Source organism: Vidua chalybeata, chromosome 3, assembly GCF_026979565.1.
Source record: "Vidua chalybeata isolate OUT-0048 chromosome 3, bVidCha1 merged haplotype, whole genome shotgun sequence".
NCBI lineage: Eukaryota > Metazoa > Chordata > Aves > Passeriformes > Viduidae > Vidua > Vidua chalybeata.
The window spans coordinates 19,422,655-19,449,467 of record NC_071532.1 but is presented as its reverse complement, the minus strand read 5'-3'; the positions used below and the strand labels follow the sequence as shown (position 1 = coordinate 19,449,467).

Here is a 26,813-nt window from a genome sequence, read left to right as displayed (position 1 = left end):
GAATATTCTGATTTGGAAGGGACCCAGAAGGATCATTGAGTCCAACTCTTTAGTAATTGGCCCATACAAGGATTTAAACCACAACCTTGATGTTATTAGCACCATGCTCTAACCAGCTAAGCTCATCTCAGGGTCCTGAATATGAATGCCTGTGTTTACAACTGTCTTCACCACAAGTCAAAAATGAACATCACACTCAGCTCTGCTGTATTCCAGCATCTGTATTCCAGGGACATGGTCAGAGCAATATTTAGAAAGAAACACGTAGAACAGAGACAAATGACAGACAAAGAACATGGGGGACACATTACTTAGAGTGAAGTGCAAGCACTGCCAAAGAGCTGCTGTCATCTACCAATGAGTACTGATCACTTTCTGATGATGAGTCTTCAGATAGAAGCTGATGCCCACCTGTTTGACACACAAAACATGTGTGTGTGTGGATATTTTTATTAAGAGAGATAACACGTATGAGAAATGTGCTTTTATGACACAGTAAGAGAGGTTTATCTGAGGCTCTGCAGGTATTAAACAGCAGGTCTAGTTGGGAAAAGAAACACATCCATTTGTTTAATTTCATCCCCTCTTGCCTCTGCATTGATCATGGCACACCCTGTGAGCTAAGGTTTAGCACACTTACTTGGAAAGGAGAATGACACAATTCTGGGCCCTCCGGCCATCAATCACAGAGAGCTCTTTCACCTTTCGTGTGGAGAGGTAAAGGTCCTCTGTTGAGCCCATCTCTTTCTGCATGTATTTCAAAAGAGAGAGAAAACAATCAGTATTATGTTTCTCACTCAAGACTGATAGACTTAGCTCAGTGTAATGAACAAACCCATCCCAACCTAGAAAAATCCACCCACGCAATAACAAAAGAAGACAAAGGCAGAAAGCATGGGGGTAGATCCTGTGTTACTAGACAAACAGAAATCATTCATTAACATCTATAAGCTCATCTTTGATCCCAAATACCGGACCTGATTCTGACCGATTGGACTCACTCTACCAACAATTACGTTATGTTAATATGAAAAAAGGGCATGATGGGAGAATCAGGCACATTATGATGAAGCTCACTGGTGTCACAGCATATCCTTCAGCAGATGCCTCCTCCAGGGGTTACACAGCATTCTTGAAAGGCTGCAGCACAAGCAATAAAACCCCTTCTGTTATGTCTTATGGCTGCCATTGGACCTGACCAATCCATATTATAGGAGAGATGCAAACATTAGGACATGACGGCATTTATCTTACTAAATATATCTTACTAAATGGTAAAAATCTACATTTAAACTATCTTTTATTTTAAAAACTAATTAATACATTTAATCATACAGAAATCACCCTTTGGCAATGTTGTCTATATAACCCCATCGCCATACTCATCAACTGAAAAAAAACTGAAAATCCAGTCCAGAACATTTGTCATAACACACAGATAAAATATTTGCAAACTCAGCCTGACCATCCAGTTTTTATTTTCCCAGCTAACTGCTGCAGGAACCATTTATAAAATGCCTTTTCATGACATCCATATTGTCAGGCCTTGAGATTTTGATGGTGTATATATATATATATATATATATATATATATATATATATATATAAAGTATAATATAGCTTTGAATGCACCCATCAAATAAGCAACATGACTTCTTTTTTAGCATATAACAACAAGCATGCTGAGTCAGATCAAAAGGTCCATCTACCCCAGCATCATGTCCCTGGGTGTGGCCAATATCAGATACTCAGGGAAACATCCCAGATCATGGCAAGCACACAGAAAGGATGCTTCCCAGAATTCACTCTCAGGACTCAAGGTTCTGCAACTCAAGGCTTACTTATATCAGCATGACTAATCTCTAAAGAGATTTCGACACCCAAGCGTTTGAGAGTTCAGTGTAAATCATAGGTTCATACTGCTAGTTGTCATTTCAGTTGTTGTTACAGTCAGCTACCACAAATCTGTGTTGCTCCTGGATATACAAAGGACTCATGCAGCCACATCCAAAAGTGTTTCAGTGAGCCACCACCAATAGAAAGTGATATTTTTAAGCAGGTACAATGCACCAGCTGAAGACATGCACTCAGTAAATTCTTCTAGATGTACCCAAAGCATCTAGCTTGGAAGAAATAAAATTGCAATGTTACTCAATATATTGAATTGTGTTTCCAAAAAAGGCAAAATTGGCATTGGGTAAGTTTATTATTTCTGAGAGAATAAGCAACAATACCAACAAGAGGAGTGCCCCCAGAATAGTCTGGCATGTAGAGATTTGAAAGTTTTCTTAAGTTTTCTCAGTTTGTGGAGAGGAAGACAAGGGAATATGGAGATGTGCAGCTGTTGAAAGGAAGAAAGCTACTTGCTGGTCTGTGCTCTTGGTTTAAAAGCTTCACTGTTCCTCACTAGCTAATATTTGCAGATAAGGACACCTGGATAGTGACAACCAGCACCCATCCCAAGGGAAAAAATGTTTCAGCCTTTGGCTATGTATGGGAGGTGGGAGTTTAGCCAGCTTTCTTTAAAACCATCCAAGCAGGAATTGATATAATACTGTCCATGCCATTTCCAATTCCCCAACCCACAGGGTTCAACACAGATGAATAACTTGAACTATTCAGACATGACCCACTCCTTGGTCATAAGGGCTAGACTCATCTAAAAATATATCCTCTTCAACTCATATTGAGGAGAGAGGTATTTATGGCAACTTGGAATCATGTGTAAGCAAAAGCAGACGAAGCCAGAAGTTTTACCAAAGCCAGATTCCAAACTTAATTCAAGGAAAACAGATTGCATATGGACTATACATATTTTCTCAGACACAGAAAAAGAGGAGCAAGGATGCAGTGACAATTAGCTTATGTGAGAGCCCAAGCCCTGAATGCAAGAACAGTTGGAGTTGGTGTCAACCTGACAGACAGGATGACTAAGTTTTATGCCATCATCCTTTACTGACTTCTCACCTGGGATAACACCATGTTATGCGCTTCAAAGAGTATTTCAGATTTGATATTTTAGTTGCAAATTCAGAACTCAGCTAAAATTTCAGTGCTGAAATGTCTATACATGTGGAATACATTCATCACCTTGGTGTCTTGCTTCAAATACAATTTGATTTTGATTAGCTGAAGACCTGTACCATGGCAGCACCCTAGCTTCTTGCAATTATCAATACTTCAGAGAACTACGCCTACCATACTGACTTGTTTTTGATATGCTGCCATGTTAACCTCCCCCATGTGGCAAAAGTTGTGACTAAACTTCCCAAATACAGTTCCCTGTATGGGAACTTCATTTCTCCAGGGTAAGAACTAATTTCTTCTGAAACCACCAGAGACACTTATGATCATATCTGAACAATCCTTTCCTGATAGCATCACTTTTACCAAAATTGTTGCCAAGAATTTTGCTTGAGAGGTAGCCAGTTTAAAGACACGTGCATAATCCAATATTGCTATCAAAACACGATTTTAATCTTTTGCTGAACTTTCTGACGGTTTCAGCTGTCCATTTGAACTCTTCTGCCCCTCAGATGGCATAAATCCTTTTGCCAAAGTGCCCAGTTCTATGCAAAGAAATGTTTCCTTTATAAGGAAGTATGTGGCTTAGGAAGTGCATCTGAAGACTTCAGTACTGTCCAAAGCAGACAGAACAGAAATAGGAACAGTGGGAAAAACAGGCTCCATGAGAGACCCTTTTGTTCTCCTCTCAAGAGAGTATTACTTTGGTTAAGGTAGAGTTCACATTGACATTCTTCTTTGTCCCTGGTCTTTTTTCCTCAGGATCATAAAAAAAGGGACTACAGACACCAGCAATGAGATATAAGCAAGTGAAAGAACAAGAACTACCTCCTATCACAGAGATAATACAGCTAAAATAATTATTTGTACCACCTTCCCCATTAAGAAAGCAGAGTGCAAGGGTACATGAAAGAGTAGCATGAGCTGTGACCCCATAATGGCATGGTCCAGGACTTCCCCTTCACACACATGGCAAGAGGATCAGGAAGCAGACAATGATACTCACCTGCTTACAGGAGGAGGGGTTAGTTAGCAGGTCCTATGCAGCCAGCAGTCACAAATAATGAAGAAGGAAACATGCCAAAAATTAGCACAGAGAAAGATACCAAGTTTAACAAGGCAGCCAAATTTAGACACACACTGTTTTCTAAGAGGATATAATGCTTAGCAAATAATACTGGCCCAGAAGGTTCAAAGATATTTCAGCATTTCTTTTCATATTTTAAATCAGCAGATGTCACGGAACTAAGAGTCCTAGGTCTTTTATGAAAATAATAAATTTGGTCTCCAAAGCATAAATATTTTAGGTCTTTAAATATCAACTAGGATAATGCTTAAATACCTTTACAAATCCAGTCCAGAGCCTTACTGAAAGAACCGCCAAGGTTATAACTTGAGGGTCAGTTCTCCTCTCCTCATGCACAGGCACAGTTTGTGGGTATTAACAAATATAACAAAAGCAACAACTTGTTTCAATGGCACATTATACTCTTTAACAACTTGTAGCCAAGTATTTTGAAAGTGCTCAGTAACCACTAAAGAGGCGGTACAGCACTTCTGGAAGACATGACTATTTCATGACTTAGTCATTACTCCAGGAAAACACCAGCTATACTGAATCAAAAGGTCAATATTACACAGTAAGATTAGAGCAAGGTCAAAAGACAAGTGTAAGAATACTTGATCCAGCATTCTGTACAGTGGACAATTTTGCTTTCCCTTATAGTCACCAAAAAGGACACACTGGGATTGAGAGAGGAGAAGAGACCCTCTGTCATTAACAAAATTAGAAAACAGAAAAACTGTTTAATGTAAATGAAACTGGAAAAAACATGAAGGCCATGTTAATAACAGCAAAGAAAGAAATGTCTTTACTCATTCAACATTTCAGATGGAAAAGAGCAGGGCTTTGCATTGATATTTTTCTTTACAGACATTTGGATGAAGTTTAAAAGTCACAAACCCAGAGTAAACACATACTTGGTCAGACTGAAACATTTCTGAAAGTAAAGGAGTAAAAAAGACTAAATGTGAACTGAAAAAAATCTCATACATTTTTAATTCAAAAGAAATTTTGGTTGCCTGGTCTTTAAAAAAAAAAAGAAAATCGATGAGGACTTGATGATTGGAATCCAGTTCACATTGAAGCAAGTATGGATGAAATAGGAAGTAAATGTAAAGTAACAACAACATGTAAAGTAACAACAACAAAATATTTAAGGAGAAAAAAAAACCCAAAATAATGTAAAAACCTCAACAAAAGCTGTAAGGGCAGCAAGATGTCTAACTGCACAAGAATACAAGAAGCTTACACAAGTATTACTCTAGTGTCTGGAGCCACTGTCATAAAGCGTGTTTAATGAGGATGGAAGAGTACTGTTCAGAGACCCACAGACACAGGGGTAAGGGTCAGGTTAGTTTATGGCTGAATAGCTCGGGCTGCCTTGCAGTGATTGGTAACATAGTCATAGATGGTATGATTCTAATAGAGACCAGGACAGCTTTGGCTTTGGTTTTTGGGGACAAAAGGAAGCAAGGCTTTGCAACGTCATTTCTAATGAGGAAGCTGCAAGGTTTGCACCTGAAACATTGGAACAGAAGCTCTTGAGACAGTGTCTAAATCCAATCTCTTAGGAGCACCGCAGTTTTGTGTGCTTTTCTTCCCTTCTGGGAACTAAGATCTTGTTTCAAGGAATGTGACTTACAGAAAGAAAAAGGGACCTACTGAAACAGCATCAGCTATTTGCAGAAGCAGAATGAGAAATGAAATCTCATCATGCAACAGTTAACATCACATTCTTCACAGCTTATCCATGTGGCTGTGAACTCATAAATAAGAAGAGTTATTCATTATGTTTATTGGATTAGATAGAAAAATAAAAGAGAGAAAGGAGAAGAAGGAAAATCCAAAGACAAGGGGTTAGATTGTTAATTTTAAGGTATTGAGTCAGTTAATGAAGTAGTTATTTTCACTGTAAGAAATAATCATAAAGGTTGTTTATGGCAGTTGGGTCTGTCTCTTTTCCTAAAACTTCAGAGTAATGATCCAGTTCTGCAGCATACAAAACATTGAAAATATTCTAAAAGCAAAGCAAAGCTGGGGAGTTCAAGGAGAGAAAGTACAATCTGCCTGCTGCTTAATCTCATTCAGTGGAGACAGAAAGATTGAAAGTTACATGCTTTCCAAGAAAAAGAGGAGGGAAAATAGACATTCTAATAAATGGTCACTTTTAAAGTATGCTGTTTGTTCTATAATCTGTAATTCAGACTGTTTCTGTCACCTAGCCAGTTCAGGCAGTTGGCTGTTTAAGAAAAAATAGACAAAATGAAAGACAGCTAATACAGTCACCTTGTTCTGTACTCAAGAGAACTACAGCCTTTTTTCTCTGGATGAATGGGAGAAACAGGAAGTTTGATATGCAAATATAAATGTAAAGCTCTGCAGCTTTTGGAAGTCAGTGGCCAATGACATTAACTAGAGCATTACCTGTTGGTAGGTGCTGTCTCTGAGAGCTGCCTGTGAGTATGAAGTATGTCTGTATCAGAAGTTTAGACCCTGTCCCATGTGTCCATCCCAACTTATTTTTGTCTTCAGATTTTTTGAAAAGTGGCAGAGCATTAAGTGATGCAGCAAGGGCTCAGACCACTGTCGAGTATTCATTTCTCCTCCAGAAATTCAAGACAGAAAAGTTATGGAAGAGTTCACTCCTACCTGGTGCCTCTGATACGCGGAGAACATCTTTTCAAAATCTTCTAGATCCAGCACCTTGAATGCCTTTAAATCATCAATCTCATTCCAGATCGTGCCATGGATCCTCTCCTAAAAGGAAAGAACATATTTAGGTAGCAAAAGTATTTAGCTAAGACCATCCAATCCCATTTGGATAGATCATTCTCTTCTACTCACTGGTCACATTGCTATCTACTACTGTTGTCATTTTAGAGGACACGCTTTGTTTCAAGATTCAAAGGAGAAAAAATATTGTTTAATTTTGGGGTGGATTTTTTTTAGGGTTTTTCATTGTTGTTTGTTTGGGTTTTCTTGTTTGTTTTTAAAATACTATTTTGTAGTTTTCATCACAGCAAGCCTCTAATGAAAAGGCACATTCCGAGACTAGCAGACCACATCTCAAGCATTATCCATGATCCCACAGCATATTTCCTTTCAAGAGTGGCCATCTAACACAATGACAGTGGTCATGCTGAAAGGAGTGTTACCATCAAGAGGAAAAAGCTTAGGAAAAGCACTGATGCATGACAAACCCCAGACACATCTTCCCTTTTGCAAATTTATCCAGGTTCTTTTGTAAAGCCTAAAGGGTGTGTGGTTTTCATTATGTCTGCCTGTGAAAGTAGTTTAAATTATTATTTTATTTTACTTTTAAGCTTTTGATTCTTTGAAGTCTAATTGTTTCTTATTACATGAACTCCCTTGTCTACATGAGGTCTTTGTCAAGCCAGATAGACAAACTATACCCAGATCCCTGAAACAGCATCATTCACGGTAACTGGAAATGTTTACAACCCTTATGATGATACATTATCCTGAATGCCAAGAATCCTAGCTTTCTGGCGAATAATTAGCATGGAGGGAGACAGGCACAGACTTCTACTCCTACTTGCTGTCCATCAAACCCAGAATAAACAGGGTTCTGTAGTACACGAATTAACTAATCAGCAATCACCCTAGCAATCACCAAGTGAAGGTCTTGGGTCTCCTGCTGACATTCTCACGACAGATATCCTTTCTGGCAGAGGACACAAAGATCAAGCTACCTTCTCCTTCCTACTGACTCTTAAGGTGTATCTTGTGTGGGACAAGCTTTGGGTGCTCTTCACACCACTGACACCACTATTCTTAGTTCATTTAGTTTACGACATGTATATTTATTGTACTTTATTAACTGCAAAAATAATGAAAATGCTGATTAAAAGGAAAAAAAATGGACAAAAAGACTTGTAAGAAAAGACCTAAGCAAATCTCAGGAGATGAAGAGCCAGAACACTGACCCAGAGAAAGCCAGGAAGCACAAGCAATAGCAATGAAACCCTCACACAGGTTCCAGCTCAGAAGTATCTGACTTGTACCTACACAGCAAAGTGTGTTAGCACTTCATTATCAGAACTAATTAAGAACAGGCTCTACTTCCCATTCAGAGTCATCAAAAGGAATGAGGGAAATGTGCTAAGCCACAAGGCTCAAGGAGCAAGGAAAAAAAAAAAAAACTGAGGAGGATAAAATGAGGGGGAAATAAAAGTGTGAAGTGTTCTGGAGGAAATTCCTGGCAGTGCAGACACTGTGAAGAAAAACCAACACCCTTTCTCCAGAAGCAGTCTGTGAGTGCCTGAGGGTAAGGAGGAGTGTCTGCCGTGCTATTCACAGTGAATGCATATCCTAGATGGGAGCAGCACCCATCCCTGATTAGGCTCACCAATATCATTGTATCATCCCTTGCAATCAGTGTGGCTCTTCTTTCCATAGTAGGAAGAACATGTGACTGTAACACGGCAAACAAGTCTGGGAGGCTCATCTCAGCCTCCCAGCAATAGGAGACAAAATTAATTTTCTTTTTCTCCTATCCCTGAACTCCACTGCCAATCTTAGCCAGAAGCATCCAGGCAGAGTAATCACTCTCATTCAATTTCCAGGCTGGCTTTGTAAACCATGAATTATAAATCCTGTTGGATGTATTTGAACAGCAGAGCAGTTCCCTGAGTGCCTCACTGTTTCAGACTGTCCAATCGAACATTGAAATGGTAGAATATTTCTTGACAGGAGCCCTCAGTCATCACTGGGATAGAGCCCTGAGGATGCCAAAAAGCTGTATGCTGTGTTTGGCAGAGGCTGGATGCGACTCAAGACAGCTACTCATGAGTCTTGCCCATCTACCTGTCCAGCAGCAAAAATCTCATGGGAGTGAGGTTTCCTCACTAATGGCAAGAACAGTGAAAACGTCCTACAGAACAGTCTAGTCTGAATGAACTGCAAAGGTGCCAAATCAGGAAGTTCTGGGACTCAGAAGAGGACTGCAGAGAGTAGTTCCCCCACTACTTTCCCAGGAAAACAACCCAGTGAAAATTATTCCTACTTCAGATTCATTTCAAAAGCCAGGTTGAATCTGGTCCCGTACAGGATGGTTTGTATGCTACTTGTAGCAGAAAGACAAATTCCAAAGCAGCACCCATTGCAATGGTGTTCACAAACAGAACTTTGACCAAAGAAATCACATTTTAGGGCTAATGCAGTCAAAGAACAATCAAGGCAGGGAGAGGTATAAACAACTTCACATTTCCAATGGGCCTGTCCCTTCTATTTCTACTATAAGCTCTGTCCTTGAAAATTTTCATGTTGCTACCAGATAACTTCCTGGACTCAACTCTTGGTACACAGTTTACACAGTTATGGATTAACTGGCTGATAGTTCCTTGTCATCAGCCAGAGAAGACAGAGCATTTTAAGAGAAACAGACTTGCATAATATGGTTGCTATGATAAATTATTCCCTCAGCACCATAAAAATATTTATGCTCCCTAAATAACAATTTAAAAATAAATTCTTTATTCCTTCTTTTCTTGTTTTTTTTTCTTTGCTGCCCCTTTAGAAAGAAAAAAAAAGAAACTTAAAAAAGAGCAGTCATTTTATCTGTAATGTTTTTCTCTCCATCTTCATTTATTTGTTTATTCATTCATTTTTTCATTCTACAAATCTTCCAAGATCTGTGGTTCCTGTGCTTTGGAAAATTTTGGCCCACTTGGAATAGCAAACCCTGTGAACTGTACTTCCAAGCATCCTCTAATGAAATGGTGACACATACCAGGTCAGGAAACATCTTATTATGAGAACAAGTATTGACAAGGCATTTGCTCCATCAAGCTGAGTTTTTGGTATGTTGCATTTAACACTCGCTGTAGCAGTTGCATCATTCCACCTTTATAATGAATCCCAGTTTGCTGAGGGACATAACAACATTAGAAAATGACAGCGTTTCATGGCACTACAAAGCTACATCTAAAAGATGATTTTATTTACCCTGATAGATAAATAATGATATTCTGGAAGGCATCAAAGTCCATCATGCCTCAGTAACTTCACAACATGAGTGAAAACCTACAGGACTTTTGTTTGACCTGCAGGTTCAGAGAAACCACAGAAATTATGAGTGTTCTGTGAATACTGGAGCAGGCAATTCTGCCTATTAGCAGGTTAATATTTGTAGAATATTAACCAGAAAAGTGGAAGCAATTTAAAATTTTAATTGAGAATTCCATTATGAATCTGAAAAGTGATATGAACAAAGCACATTTTCCAAACTTTTCTCTTAATATTAGGTCATTTCTTCAGTGTGAGAAAAATCCACTTCAAACAAAAGCTGCATTTTTTTGCCTATTTTTTTAATCAAGATAGCTATTTTATTCCATTATAGGCCTAAGCACCACCACAGCTATTATGAGTAGTTTCACAATGAAATTTTGGAGAACTCTTTCCATTAACTTTGAATCTCTAGCAGCAGTCCTTCATCATTTTATGTCATAAACCTCAGTCTGCTTTTAGGAAAAAAAGTTCCAGAAATCAAAATCATTGATAACATTATAGAAACATTAAAAAAAAAATAGTGTCAAAATGAACATTTTCTGTTTATATGACTGGTTTGGGAGATTGGGTTTGGTGGTTTTGATTTTTCTGTGTGTGTGTGTTTTGAGCTTTTTCAAAAACTCCTATATGGAATGTAGAACAAATACCTTCCTTATGAAACTATTCCAGTCAGGTCTATTTAGGGCTGGCTAAAGAAAGCCTCTCTCTGACATCACTGATGAGAGTCATTACCAGGACACTTGATGACAACCTGCCTCCCCAGACATGAGATAAGAAGCAGAGTAGTTGAAGGCTGACTTAATTTATTCTGAGCTTCAATCAATATGTTTATATTTAACAAATAGGTAACTATTAAACCATACTTCCAATTTTCTTGAAACTAGTCCATTGCTTGGATTTACCATAAATGTTTGGTCCCTGATTGACCTTTGGTGTTGTGTAAAACTCAGAGCGAGAGAGCATTGCTGCCCAGAAACAAAGAAAGGAATCCTTCCAGGATATTACAGTGGTTATATTGCAATATCTTTTTCTTAAAAAACGGAGATCCTTGGCACCAGCACTAGTGTAGTGCTGTATGAATGGAATTCACAAACAATGCTACAGTGTTGTATGAATGGAGCTGTGGTGTGGAAGGGCTTCATCAGAACTCAGCCCATCCAAGCATCTAAATGTCTTTGCCAGTGGTCATTAGCTTACATCAAGACTAACACACAGTCCTTAATTCTCAATGGAAATTAGTGGGCTGTTGGAGTTTCCTTGTTAGAAGCACAGATCCTTTCCAGTCAAACCTTTTTTTGTGGTGCCCATGGGAACTGTGGACAATCTGTCATTGTCAACTGCTAAGAGCCTGACTATATTTGATATTTCTCCTAACACCCAACAGCTCAGTTCTTTTCTTCCAAGACAAAATCAGTGTTGGAATAAAAAAGGTGTCATATGAATTGCCCTGGAGAACAGCCTTGATTCCACTACTGAGAAAGTATATTGCAGACAAATCCCTCTCAGCCAGCTTTGTTCGCGCTCCTGTTGGCCTCTGTTGGCTTTCCCTCACTCCCTCGAGGCAGGCTGGATGGATAGAGAGGAGTTTGCTCTCATGTGGGCTGCCTCAGTCATCTTCACACTTACCTGAAAAATCTCCTGAGGGAGATTCTGTACTAATTGCTTAGAGAAAGGTGGTCTAAACAGTATGCAGAGATAACTAAGAGCTGAATATCTGACCTACTTGCAGCCCTAACTTTATGCACAGCTGTTTCCAATGCTGTGTTTCCTCACCTTGCTGTGTTTCATGTATTGATCCTCAAAATGTTTTTGTGGGGAAAAGTTGTATTCTTGTGAACTGGAAGTAAAACCCTACCACAAACCACAAAAATACTGTGCACACTTCCAAGCCTCAGTTTCCCAGGCTCAAAAACTTGAGATGTGCTGCTCCCAGACAGTGTGCTTGTTTTGAGTCCTCATTTATTCCAGTCTGGCTACTCTGACAGCTCAGTTTAGGAGAACACCACAGAAGTGCAGCAAAGGTAACAAAAGGCATGACAAGGTCCATCCAACCTACTCATGACTTTGTGCTCAGAGGTTTCATATCCATGTGAATAAAAAGATACCGAAGCAGGAAATCTAGGATAACAGAGGAAGATGACCAAAACATATCAGCTTCTCTAGCAGTCAATGAAATTAAATAATTCCATAACAAAGTGCAACCCAAGTAACAACATGAGCCACCTGTATTGACACCACAACCTCTGCCATTTTGCAGAAACCATACCAGGTTCAAAACACTAACATTGGCAGACACGCCAAAATGAAGACCCTACCCTCTTATGCCCCCTTTCCCAACTATTTTGCCTTCCTCAAAATAGTGTCTTTTAGCCATCTCACCACCCAGATCTTCAATTTTATTAGCACAGCTGCCTTCACTCTTATCCAGAGGGCAAGATAAGCCTATAGTTACTGTACACTAAACAGAAACACCTGTGACTCTCTTTTTCATATAAATTCATATATATACACATATATTAGCTATTATTTCTTTTCTTCAGAGCACTAAGTTCCATGTTCTGCAAAGGAAAATAAATCCTCGTCCTTACATTCTCTCTCACACCCCCCACGTGGCCTTGATAGACAAGCACAGACAGTCCAGCAAATATTTCACTTAACTTTATTTTAAAGAAAAGGGGAGAGGGGGAGAGAGAATTCTTGTGGCATTCCAGAGGTCCCTGGACACTCATTCCAAATGCCGGAGTTGGGCCCTGGGTGAATTTCAGTCTAAAAAGAACCTGGGTTTCTAGGCAGAAATCCAAACTCAACACAGACACTTTTTTTCTTTCTAAATCAGTTAAAAAAATTAAGACCTAAAGAGAAGGGGAGGGAAAAGAAGAAGGCAAAAAGAGAGAAAAGGAAGAGAGAGAAGTGAAGGGGAAGGAGACACAACCAAGGTAGAAGAAAATGAGTGCAACAGAAGAATCCAAGTCCTCTGAGGTTTTTTTTGCCAACCTGGAGTTTTATCACCTATAGACAGTTCTAACAATTCAAGGAGAAAGGCAGCTTCCCTCATGGCCATGAACAAACAGCGAGGAGAATCAGGACACCTTTCTCTCCTTGGCGATGGCTCCTACAGAGTAGAGGTGACTGGTTTTCCAGATGGCTCTCACCATGTTTTGCCCACATTGGCTCTGGTCACCCTTTTTCCTGGTGTACAAGTGAGGGCAGCTCTGGCACACCAGTCCTGGAGATGTCCAGCTCTCACTTACGTATTCAGCCCCACGACAGCTTTGCTTGACCAGATCATTTGCAGGCCCACACCTATGCAGCTCAATCTATCCAGCACCTTGCTCATCACAGGGGATGTGCTGGACGACTGGGGAGAATCCCTGAATACAGTTAATGACTCCTACTGACCACAGCCCACAGAAAGCTACTTGCTTCTATACCACTTTGCATTTCATAGCATTAACCAACACTGGGGTATACTCAGAAAGTAAATCAATTGAGTAATGCAGTTTCTTACCTCACTCAGCTTAGCCCAGTTGAAGGATTTCAGTGGATGTGAAGGCTGTGGGATAGATTTCTTCTTCAGACTGGGGCCACTGGTGCTGAAGGTAGTTGTTGAAGGGGGTGGCACCCCCATGCTGAAGAAGGGTGGTGCTCCTGGTGGAGGAGGAGGTCCTCCTGGTGGAGGTGGTGGAGCAGGTGGGGGGGGACAGCTGGAGAAAGGCAGAGGAGGTGGCAGTGGTGGCAAATTCTCAGACATATGAGAAGAGGACAAAGCTAATGGGCCACCTGGAGGAGGGGGTGGTGGGGGTGGGAAGGAAATGCTGCCCCCTTGCTGGAAGATAAAAAACACAGAGAAAAAGAAAGCAAACAGTTTAAAAGGCACAATAACTTCATGTTACCAGCTGATGTGATTTTATTACCTCTCTCAAAATATTTGATGTTTTCTTTAAAGCCTCCTGCACTCAAAGCCATGCAATAAAGGGAGGAATCTCAGCTTTCATTTAAGAGAAAGTTTCAAGCCCAAGGAGTTGTGGAGAAGAGCTTGAAAAAGGAACCATAAATGGCTCAGAAAAACAGAAAGCTAGTAAAAGAAGCCAAAATGTATTATTTTCTCTTTATGTATGAAAAAACCGAAAAGTTCAATCTTATGAACTTTTGAACTCCTGGGTTTAAAAGCTAAGGGTTTGAAACACTGAATACCTGTCATTAGGCCTCACTAATGCAAAGTGGGAGAGGGGAGGAGGGAATCAATCTGCTTCCTGCAGTGTCTAACTTCTCAGGCCTGTGTTCTGGTGGCTCAGACACACTGCTGGGATAGAAGGAGCACCAAACAGGAGGGAGCATCTGCAAATGTCACTTTTGCAGAGCTCTGAGACAGCTCAGATGCTCTTGCAGCATGATAGGAATCCTGTTTCCTATATACTTTTGTATCAGGGAGGTTTCTCTCTATTCCACTGAAATAACAACCAGGGTCACCCCATTCAGCAGTGAAAATTATGGCTGGAGGAGGACATGCATGCCTAAGCAGCTCCTGCAAGGAAGGTGGCTGAGGAGAAGGAATGGAGCAGCCCATGCATTAACCATTTTATACTACCAGCTCAGGGATTTTGGTCTCAGCTAAAAGCTGAGCAGCTTCTAAGTATTCTCTGTTATGACCACAAATGTGCTTCATACATAACATGCTTTTGTTCATCATTCACTAGTTAGTAGCCTTTAAACAAGGATGGGGAAGACTCCCAGTCTCATACCGAGAACTCATTAAGTTGAGCCACCAGATCATTCATCTGGTCTCGGGTCTGGCGCAGCTCCAAGGATTCCTTTTGCAGCTTGTCCTTCATTTTGTTCAGTGTCTTCATCATTTCGTCCTTCTCCTGGGTCTTTGTTTCACATTCCCGCTCTTTCTTCTCTAGCCTGCTCATCAGCTCTGCATGGTCTAGGGGGAACACGCAAGTGGGACTGATGAAACAAAGCTCATGAACAGTCCCTGAGGAGATGTAGGTTATACTGAAATAAAGCTGACACTTCTGTCAGCTCAAGCAGGGATGTAAAATGAGAGCAAGAAAAAGAAAATAGAGTCTGACTGTCTTGACAGTGACCTTCAGTGATCAAGACAGCAATGCCTAAGTTTCAGTTAGACTGTAAAATCACTTCATGTGAGGACTGAAGGAACCCTCATCCTGTGAAACACATAAACTGTTCATCAGGACACAAAATGTCTGCAAAAGGAAAAGTTGTGCCCAGCTCTGCTGCTTGCTGCTCTGTGAATGAATCAGGATCAGTTTCTGCCTACACAAGCACAGAGGATGAACTCACCTTTCCGGAACTTCTCTGCCTGATCCCTCCACTGCTTGACCTCATTTTCATTCACCAGCCTGAAAGATGAAATGAGATTATTTAAACTTTTCCTGAGCTACCCAGGTTGAAAGGCAAGTGGCCATTATGCGTAGTGATCAGCAAAAGGCAAGCTGGTAAGTGTACAAGTTTATACAGGATCATGCCAGTGGTCCTTCTGGATCCAGATTCTGCTCCCTAGCCTAGAGCTAATAGAAAAAGGATGCCTTTTTACTCAATGTCATAAAAAGGGATGACTGTGGAAGAAAGTCCTGATACATTTCTCTCTTCAGGTAATGACCTCAAAGTGCGAAGTCTACTTATTTTGAAAGAGAGAAGTCATCACTAAAATAATCACAGCTGCTATGGGGTACAAATTACCCCATCCTTAATATAAGACCAGATTGCCATTGTTTTCTTCTACTTCCTGTGGTTCTACTTTTTCTTTCTTACAAGGATGAAGAACACTTCTCTTTTGGAAGAGAACAGTAACAAGGCAATTCTCATATCTCATACTGGCACAGCCATTTCCTATAACTAAGAGAAAATATGCAGAGCATGCTGGGGATTGATTAGATGCGCAGAATGAGAAGTAACTGTGAAAGCAGAAAAGGAAGATCAGGCATGAAATCTACAATGAAGTCTGGTATTCAACACCACTGCATTTTTCCATGACAAGAAATCAGTTTCATTTTGGCTCACACCTATAACAAAAGGAACTGTTAAATTTTTAGTACAGGAGAATTTGGTTTCATATGGGACTTATGTTCTGTAAATGTTCTTTTCAGTGGATAATTCGGAAGGGTAATGGGCCATGAATTACCTGCAGAGGCAGTTGGACGAAATGAAGAATCCAAAAGTTTGGCTAAAAAAGGACTGAGAACAGGGAAGTTGAGAAGCGAGCCAGCTCATGTAGCTAGACTTCTCAAATGATGCGTCCTATGGGAAAAAATAATGGTAATGCCCTCAACCAAGTCTGTGGGTGAGAGCAAACAGACATTTTATGAAGAGGTAAGAGGTTTTGTGTGCCAAGTGGGGACTGCTTTCCCCTATTTGCAATCTTTCTAAACCGTGTGCTCATGAGTAGGAATGGGATCTACATAGAGAAAATGGTATTATTTTTACTTTTTAATATCAAGGAAAGCCTTCATGAGCATCCTGAATTAAAAAAGGCACATGAAGAAGCCTTGTTATAAAATCATGAGCATTTTTTCTGGTCTTCTAACCAGAATAACAGTTACTAGAAGTCAAATACAAGGACTTTGCTAGGAAATACTGCCAAGCTAAGATGTCATTAGAAGGAAACTACTTAGAAGACTTAACTACTTAACAAGACAATGAGAAGCTGTAAGTTGAAATAAGAAAGTCCTCACATATGATATTTTATTTCTTAAACACCTGCATACTGATCATATCCTTTTACCTGCATTACAGAAATCAACAATAAAAAAGCAGCTTACATTTTAATGATATTTTTGACATTGAAGTTTTCCAATGGAGCTATATCTGGATCATCTCCTCGTTCATCCTGAAGAACAATTTGTTGGAGTATTCTGTCCAACAGCTGCCACTGCTGGAAGGTGCCTCCATTCCTCTTATCTGTATTGAAAAAAGACCAACCCATGAGCTCTTCTAATTCCATGCCGAAGTGCACAGACCTGCCAACAAACTGGCATTCTTTCCTCCTTCATCTCAGTCCTGTACGCGATGAATTACAGAACACAAAGACTAACTCTGAACAGCTGCTAGCAGATTATTTACAAGTACCTGGCATACTGGGACAGCAACTTTGTGCCTGATGTGCACATTCAGGCTATGCAACCCTTTTGACAGGTTAGCTATAAGTTGCACTTTAAACGTTTATAAAAAGGATTCCTTTGTGATAACAGTCAGTGTTTTCTGGGGCTTGATGTTGAGGTCACTGTAGAAACAATGAGATGTTCTATCTGCAGGCCTGGTTATCTGCAGGTCAGTGAAACTCAACTGGCATGAAAAAATCGTACAAACATGACTGGAAAGTGCAGAGATAAAGAACAGAAATTGAACCAAAGGGACTGATCCCATGGATGTCCAAACAGAAGAGCCAGAGCAACATTAAATCCACCTCAATTCTCTAAGTTACATAACCTAGATCTTTAGATTCTTTAAAACTGCTCCAGTACAATCCTGCTCTGGCCTAACAGGATTTAGTCCTTCTGCCAACAAAAATCCCAGTCAATACATAAAGCTCAAGCTCTGCTCTAAAGACTAATATCAAAGAGGCCACTGAGACAAAGCATTGCTCAAATTTGTGCATTGCTGGACTTGAATCTAATGAGAGCCTGAGAACATACCACATATCACATTACCTGCTGAAAAGCACACACCAGTACATCTCCCTTATGTTCCCTTCTCAGTTTGACTGCTCAAATACGGATGAAAGTAATGGAAGACCAGCACCTCACTCCTAACAGGATCAAGGCAGGCAGTTCTTTAGTGATCTTGCTGTTACACTCTGGATGCATAACTGAATTATTTTATTGCAGTTAACAAGAAGATTCTTACCACTTCCTTTGGAAACAAATTCCAATATTATTTTTCACTTTGAGTTTGGAAGCTCTCCATTGATGCATTGCCATGAGTTAGCAGCCTCAAGACTTACTGTGGAATTTCCCAGTGGCATAACAGCTTTCAGTACTGTACTGTTTCACCAGAAAATAATCCTCAGTGTCTTTTTAAAATATTCTAAATTCTATCTATTTCTGGGAATTCCCTGATCTATAGCACAAGGACTCTTTTTTAAAACTTCTGATTTAAAATCATTAAAAACTCTATCAGTGACTAACGGAATGTCTCAGCTATTCAATTTTATTGGCAAGTGCAGAGAGGTCAAACTGCTGCCCTAAGTATTGTGACAAAATTTTGCAGTGTAAGATACCAAGTGCATTAGCCACAGCTAAGTTCTGAATGGGAGACAAGGGCAGTGTGTGCCCTGGTATCTGTGAATTTGTACCTACACCAGAGTTTCACCCACTTCTCCAATAGCCCTTGCTCTGCAAATCCGTAAATGTACTCACATGGCATCTGCAAATCCGTAAATGTACTCACATGGCATCTGCAAGCAGTGCTGGAGGATGGATAACAAATAGGGATAGGCATCTGTATGCTTCAATCTCTTCTTGATCAACTCAAACATCTGAGAGGCACTTTTTGTATCAATGTGGATCTGAAACAAGAGAAGAGAAAAACCATCTACAGCGAAAGCCTGATTAACTGTGAAAGAACCAATCAATACAAAGACAGGCAAATTTCCAGCAGTGGGGCCTCTGCTAAGTCTCCTGCCATGTCCAGCTGCAGGTTCCAAGGATCTTTGACACCACCATTGTCATCCCTACCTAGTATGGAAAAGATCCCCAAAGTAAAGGGCTAGAAAGGTGGGAGGCATGCAAAGCCACCAAGAACTGTTCTGGAGCAAGCAAAACATTTGGGTCCTAGAAACTGGTGGCACAAATAGCAGAAGCTAAGCAAGAAAGGGTCAGTTGTTCTGTATCTGTGTGTGCAGCAAGAGCTATTCACAAAGAAAGAGGGGATTAAACCATTCAGGACCCTACAGCTTTTTATTGATGCTAGAAGTTTGTCTTTGTTTTTATGTTAGCCATTAAAATTCACATATTCTAAAATACTGATCCTCTCCACAGGCTCTAAGGCAACAGTTGTCAGCCGAGTTACATGTAATCTTGAGAAGGATATCAGAAAATAGCCCAAACTTCACCCATAGTCCTGCAAAGGGGATGTCTGAAACTAGAAGGCATCCAGATCATCAGGACTGAGAACCTGAGAGCAAGGTTGAGAACCTCCTTCACTCCTGAACATTCAGGCAAACAAAAGAAAGAAGTTTTTATCAAAGACACTCATCAGAAATCCTTTGTGTGACCACTGTTTTCACTGTTCAAGCAGTACAAACCTCCTGCTTGCTAAATGAGAAACAGTGAAAACAAGAACATCAGCCTCTCTCAGCATCAAAGTCAAACATTAGTTTTTAGGAAGCACAAAGGAAAAGTTCACCAAGCATCCCAAATGGATGCAAGTTCAGATACTACAAAGAAAAACTTACCAGGTCAAACCGCTTGGCAAGCTCCAAGTCATCTTCATTTCTGACCATCTCAAAGAAATCTAAATGTCTAAGAGGAAACAGAATAACAAAACATCTGCCAATGTTTGTGGCATGATTCAGACTTAAACTAAGTGTGTCACTAGAGAAGCAGCAATATCTCAGTTCAGCCAGAACATGTGGAAATTGGCAAGCCTTTCTTACATGAAGTGCTGCCACAGGTATGCAAGGCAAGGGGGTCAGTGACAGGCCAAAAGAAAAGGCTGGCAGAGCTATACACATTCTTTAACTGCTGTGCTAAGTCACTGTGTTGAGGTAAGGTGCAAAAACAAAACATAAAATAGGAAAGGGATATTCTGTTTTTGATGAATGCAATGCCTGCAGTGATAATACATTCCTAAAACGTCCACACCATACTTGCTAGCCAGGTATTGGATCATTAACAAGTTGTTTCTTTTAAACATTGAAGCAGAAATGCATTCAGTGGATCAGTTCACAACAGTCTCTAGATATGCCTATTGATAAGCACAGCAGCATGACTACGTTTGGATCTGGGTGACCTGGTGAGTGACACATTTGACCATCTGGACTTTTCTTACACAGAGACTGGAGCACAGCAGATGATGTGGAGAAAGGCTGTGGCACATTCCCCTGTGCAGATCTGGTAGAAGAGTTTTTGTAATGCAGGCATCTGAGATCCTCTCAAACCTTTGTTATTCTCCTAACTTGTAAAATCCAGAAGTGGCCTAAGTCCCTCCTAAACACTCCTGGTTACTGTCCAAAGGGATACAGATTACCTATAGGACAGATTCTTTTATTCTTGCTTATAATGTTGCAGATCAAAAGCATCATTCCTGGTTCAAGCTCTGCAGCAAACTGTAGTCATACAACTTGGAAACTCAGAACCTGCACTTAGACCACACATTCTCAGTCACAATGAAGTCAATGAACAACTGGGTTCCTTCCCTCCTACCAGGACAGGCTTTTGTTCCAGTTGTGCTTCAAGAGAAAACAATTAGAATATTTTCTGTATTTTTCATTCTGACTGCCAGCCCCAGCTGAAAGGAAAAGCAATTGAGGAAGTCCTTTGCCACAGCCTTTATGGAGTCAGTTTTAAGAAGAGACAGAATCAGCTGTCTCAAATAGAGAGAGTTTCTAAGAAGTCTTTCTGTTCATCAGTAGCTGTTCTCAGAAAATAAGTGTTACCTGTCCAGTGTGGCATTCTCGTGTCCTCTGAGCTTGTCAATGACAGGTTGAATTCCCAGCATTAGAAACTCATATCGGAGATGCAACCGGAACTCCAAATTGTCCTTAAAAATTGAGGGAAAACAAAGTTATTTGTTTTCAAGAGCTGTCAATCACATTTTAAAAACATTTACTTAAAACTTCAGTTCTTCTCTTTTTATTATTCTCTATCCTGACACCAAATTCACAGGATGAATAATTTCAGTAAAGAAAGTAAAAAAGGACTTAATGCCTTTGCCTCCATTTCACTTAAAAGTACATTTACGTGCTATGAATTTTGCATATTCAGTCATAAGGACAGCACACTCCTTGTTGTTCCATAAGGAACAGAAGCTACTGGCATTTACCCTGCTAGTCCATTAGAGGTTCCCCTCCAGGTTACGGATGAACAGCATTGCAGTCTTCCTCCTATTTTTTTTTTTCTGTTTATTTGTCATAAAACCATACACATAAAATCACATACTCTGACAAACCTGCTTACATCTATTCAGTGGGATGTTACAGGATTCCCAGAGACAGACACAAATACATTGTCAGATAGCTCTCATGAGCTTGCCGCCTTTTGTGGTTTAACCAAAAAAAGAAAAAAAAGCCAGTGTCACAAAAGTAACACTTTTAATGAAATAAATTAGTTTAAACTATCCTTCAGATTCAAAAGGAAGTCTTGTTAATAAAAGTAAAACAGCTGGGCTTTTCTCTGAAATGTTTCCCTTTGATATTTTAAAATTAAAATGCTTTGACTTTGGCTTTGAGTCAAAACAACTTAACATTTCAAAACATTTCTGAAGATAAACCAAAATATTTTCTAAAAAGGCTGGAATAAAAAGGTAAATGCTTTGCAGTTCTTAAAACAAACAAACAAACAAACAAAAAAAACACAACCAAAACAGCAAAAAAAACCCCAAACAACCAACAAACAACCCAAAGTAATCACTTCAGTGTAAGTAGTCTATGTTATATTGAAGAAGCTTGAAATTAAATAATATGGAAGACATTATAAAACTGATCTTAACAAATAAGCAGTATTTTCCACAAAATATATCCACTCGCTACCACAAGATTTGTGACTTAATCTACTAACTATTTCCAAGGTAAACTAATTTAAACATAACATTTTAGAACGAATTTCCAGGGCAGTGACTCACCTCACCAGCACCTGCATTCAGAACAGCATTGATAAAGGACATGATGGCTGTTTTGAGGTTTACTTCATCTCGGTATCGCCCCATGCTTCGGTCTAGCTCATTTAACAATGACTGAAACAGAACAGCAAGCTGGGTTAGACATAAGCTAATTTCTGGCAGGATAGATTGCACTTCTGTATACAGGGGGAGATAATTGCAAAGACAAGCTCTCTTTTGAGGAATAAAGCCTATGCCTGAACCTTGAAAGATTTATCCTTGTTCCTTCACTTACCACCCTTTAATATGAAGCAGACAATTATTACCTCTTGGTTGGCTCCTTTTAGGGATTTTCAAATAACAGGAATATCCCCTGTGCATACAGCTCCAAAGCTCAAAGTTGAATTACACATCTCCACTGGAAGTGCAGTTAAGTTCCAGTTTCCATGTTACAGACTCATGGAAGGGTTTGGGTTAAAAATGACCTTTAAAGATCATCTAGTCCTGACCCCCCAGCCATGGGCAGGAACATCTTTCTGCCAGACCAGGCTCCTCAAGGCCCTATCCAGCCTGGCCTCAAACATTTCCAGGGATAAGGCATCTACAACTTCTTTGGCCAACCTGTTCCAGTGCCTTTTCACCCTCATCATAAAAAAACCCTCTTCCTTTTACCCGTTCAATGTCTAACCTCTCATAGTTTAAACCCTTTTGCCCTTGTCCTGTCACCACAGGCGTGGTAAAATACCTTTATCCATTTTTCTTATAAGCTCTGTTTATTGAAAGGCTGCTGGAAGTTCTCCCTGGAGGCTGCATGTTCCACCCCCCCCACCCCCCCAACCAACCCACAGAGGGTGCTCAGCACAGGAATGCTTTTGGTCTAATTTCTGCATACATACTGATTTTTTACCATAATATTGTGAACATCAGGAGACAAAAGAGAAAAAGACTAGACAGATAACACTGGTGACCTTTGCCTTATTTAGGATTAATTCCACTTGAATATTTACCAAAGAGGTTATATGCAGAAACTGATTAGCCATGAAAGCAACTCTACTTTCAGCATTGTGCTGATCACCGTTAATATTCTCTTCAGGATCTTCTCTGATCAGTTCATAATTCCAAGAATGATTTTCCTTACTGAAAGAGTAACAAATTCCACTTGAGATCTGTGAGTTCAGCTGTATGAGTCTCACTCCAGCATAAATAATAAATGCCTCACACTCATATATTTGTTTTGCTATCACACTAAAAAAGAGAGAATTCTTTTTAGTCTCCTTAAGAAGTTTTGACCATAAAGGGATAACAAAGACAAAAATAACTTTTTTTGTGTTTGGCTCAGCAGACCATCTAAATAACATTTTGAAGCTATGATGCTGAGTAAGGAAGTTCATTTTCCTCTAGTCAGTCTTTTGTCCCTCGTTACTGAAAGTGTTCATTCTTAGCAAAATCTTTCCTCTGCTAGTCGCCATAGGTCTATCTTGTTTTCTTTAGAAAGCCACAGAGATATGTCTCAAGAAAAAAGGAGGAGTATCCTCCTGTGCATTCTTCAGGGGAAAGAATAACCTCCTGGCTTCATGCTTATTTTGTGCAAAAATATTTTGACCTATCAAACACTGCTACTGACAGCTGTTTTCACATCTGACCATAGTACGTTCATTATCAAATAAGCTCGGTTTCATAAAGTCCTTTCTCTTGCTGCTTCCAAATTTCTCATCTGGAATTTTCAAATTTCCTTACTCCAGGCATTTGAGCTTCAGTCTTATCCACCCCAGTAACTGTGTTATGACCAAATAATATTTTGCTAGAAAGGGGAACAAGTCTTACATAAAAGCACATGAAATGCTCTACTGAGCCAGACTGGTGGTCAGCTCAATCCACCATCCTAGCTCTAACAGTGACAATCAGAAACTGAGAAGTCTTTAAATTCACCAATAAAACCAACTCCTCAACTTGACAAACAAGCAGAAGTGAAATAAATGAGAAAATTTTATTCTGTTACTGCCAGATTTGACACTGAAATCCAAAACACATGTGTATTCTTGGAATAATTGAATTAGCCATCACTAGCGAAGCAGCAAAACCAAGAATGGTTTTTCTGGTTTTCTTCAGAGGCTTCATTCCTATCATACTTTCTCACAGACTTGTAGGAACACGCTAGAATCTATGAAACAGCATATCAGGTACAGCATCCAGACAGGTTGAAGGATGCTAACAAAAATTTTCTCTCCCCCATTTCAGAACACTGAACTAGGAGCAGAATGCAATGGGAGGCAAACCAAATTCAGGGCAAGAAAACCCAAAATTCTGCGTTGCACTAATCCAACTGAAGAGCAGCACATCTACATGTAATTGTTCAGCTTGAAAGGAAACACTGTAAGTTCTTGTAATTCCTAAAAATCAGAGTCTACACCCATACACTGTGGCCAAACTCCATTATCTCCAACTCTTTGCAAATGGCTGAGGTTCAAATCTTCACTTGAACATTTCCTGTGAAAAAGATTTCACCACACCTCTTGGCAGCCAGTTCTGTGGCTCAATTGATCTTACAGTTATAAAGGTTTTTCCTACTATTTAAGCAAAACTTTCCTCACTTAATCTCATTATTCCTCATCACTGACAACCAGTAGGGTTTCATTCAATCTGCAGCAAACCTCAAAAGGCTCTGATTGAGCCCTAAAGGGAAGAAGGAAATTAAGGGTGAATACAGCCTTTTAATTTGTTCCTTGTTAGATCCTCTACTACAATTCCAAATTGATCAGCTTTCTCCTTACAAATTATGGTCTGTACTGACAGTGTTTGATATAAACCAGGCAAGGGGGTTCTGGAAGGAATGCTCTTGGCCTCCACCTTTTCAACTGACAATATCAAAATTTCTTTATTAATTCACCTCGAGCTTCAAAATTTCTAGCAGCATTAAGAAGGAAAACAAGAATTTTCTGCCCAAAGCAGCCCGGTTAATATTTCCACTGGGAAGTAAAACCAGCTTCTTTCAGACAGTATCTAACACCTACCTTTTCTCAAGACTAAAAGGAAAATTCTTTCTCCCCACAGGGATCCACAGCTAGACAAGTGTTTTAAATAGCAAGCTGTTCTGGAAGAGCACTGGAACATCCTGACGAACTTTTTGGGCCAATAGAGCATTATGAATTTGCAATGTTAGTTTTGTCTCAAAATATGGCATGTTAAAAAGTATAATGTGATACAATGTCATGACACAGAGAAAAGGAGGGGAAGCAGAAAGCATAACAATAATCGGAAAGGCAACAGCTTAGGGGAGAGAAAGAATGTGCCCCTTTCACAAGGGAAACCAGTCATAAATAGGATAATTCAGACATGAATGACTTTAAAATCAGAGACTCTTCTTTCTCAGTTTTCATAGCGTTTTATAAAACTACATCTTCACAAGGAAAAATAAAAGACAAAGTAATGTATTTATGATCACACATCGAGCCGGTGACAGAATTATACTGAATACATGTTAAAAAATCCCATCAAGGACAACAAGGGCTCATCTTCCTGATTCCATGTTTCTGCTCTGAGGATTTACTGTTTGGATTTCAAGTGTTTTCTTTCATCCCTGTTCTTTAATGGGCAGAGTAGGATTTGTAGGCAAAGTAGTATGTTTCAAACAATTGGATATAGACGGAGTTTTCCAGATTGCCTCAAGAAGGAGATTGAAGGCAAGTCCTAATACTACTGTGGTATTTGAGTATAGAAAGAGTATTACACTGAAGAGGACAATTTTCAAGGAATATCTTAAGATGAACCACAGACTGTTGGATATTAAAGTGAGAATCATTCCAGGCAGAAGGGCATTATAAAAGAAGGGTCAGTAATTAAAGCAAGCAAAAGGAAGAGCTCAGGCAAGAAGATGGGGCAAATATGAGAAAATAGGAATAGTGACCATACAAATTGAGACACAAACATAGTATAGATTCTTGTTGCAAGTGCCAAGACAAGGATGATCCTGATATACCTATTAACACATTGAAAATCAAAGACACAGGGTGAAGTTGCAGTATGAAAAGGCAAATGAGTGAAGACTGGAGCCTCAACAAAAAAGAGTAAGTTCTGGAGAATATCCCCAGGGCTTTAAAGTGAATCCTGACTGAAGTTAGGGACTGACAATTGTAGTCAGTAGATGAAATGCTGACAATTGGCAATTTAGAAAGAAATAATATTTTACATCAGTTTCAATTCAGAGTAAAATCTGAATTGTTTTGGTAAGGAAATAGTCCTTCATATTCATATAAGTTCTATTTATATTTTCCATTAACTTAATAAAAAAAAATAAAAAAGAAAGAACACATCAAGAAGCAAAGACACCCTTTATGAAGAATTTCAGCACTGTTTGATTAATAGTCTTCAGCTGGTATTATTTGGTGCAACCTAGTTAATTGGGACTAAAAGCATTTATAATGCTCAGGAATTTCACTGTCATTTGAAATTTGACTTCAGATACCCTACTGTAAGTTTTCTATTCAAGTAATAGGAGCTATTGCAGGGCAGAACTAATATAAGTTTAGTAAGAACCATATCTTAAGTCACAGCTTTCCTTCTCCACTAATTCACCAGTTGCTGAGTCTTCTGACAACTTTTGGCAGCTGTGCCAGGTAGCAGGAGTTATGTTTAGAACATTGACTGGCAATAACTTCTCACATTCAACAAAATGTGTCATGTTTAACGTTGCTGTGTTAAATACATGATCTCTACACTCCACTACACTTGTGCAAACTGAAGATAATCACTGTTTCAATCTAAAGTTGTCAGCAGCAAGTTATTCAGGAGCTCAAGTTTTAGATAGCTGTCAGTAAATCATTCTGAACCTCTCTTCCTTCTTTTTACAAAAAGCAGTGGAAGCAGAACCAGGTAGCCCAAAGGTACTCATCACAATGATATTCCTCTTCAAAGGGAA

At 39.6% G+C, this 26,813-nt stretch overlaps 1 protein-coding gene across 1 annotated transcript in view; it reads right to left on the bottom strand.

The window, feature by feature from the left end:
* The window catches only part of DAAM2 (dishevelled associated activator of morphogenesis 2), a 170,579-nt gene that overhangs the window by 30,050 nt on the left and 113,716 nt on the right, over window positions 1–26,813 (bottom strand). The window contains exons 7-16 of the mRNA XM_053938696.1: window positions 21,923–22,033; window positions 20,739–20,842; window positions 19,536–19,602; window positions 18,530–18,647; window positions 16,903–17,041; window positions 15,425–15,483; window positions 14,860–15,044; window positions 13,626–13,943; window positions 6,737–6,844; window positions 641–747 (exon numbers count right to left, since the gene is read on the bottom strand). Of these exons, the coding sequence (XP_053794671.1) occupies window positions 641–747; window positions 6,737–6,844; window positions 13,626–13,943; window positions 14,860–15,044; window positions 15,425–15,483; window positions 16,903–17,041; window positions 18,530–18,647; window positions 19,536–19,602; window positions 20,739–20,842; window positions 21,923–22,033 (1,316 nt within the window). The remainder of the gene's footprint in view (window positions 1–640; window positions 748–6,736; window positions 6,845–13,625; window positions 13,944–14,859; window positions 15,045–15,424; window positions 15,484–16,902; window positions 17,042–18,529; window positions 18,648–19,535; window positions 19,603–20,738; window positions 20,843–21,922; window positions 22,034–26,813) is intronic.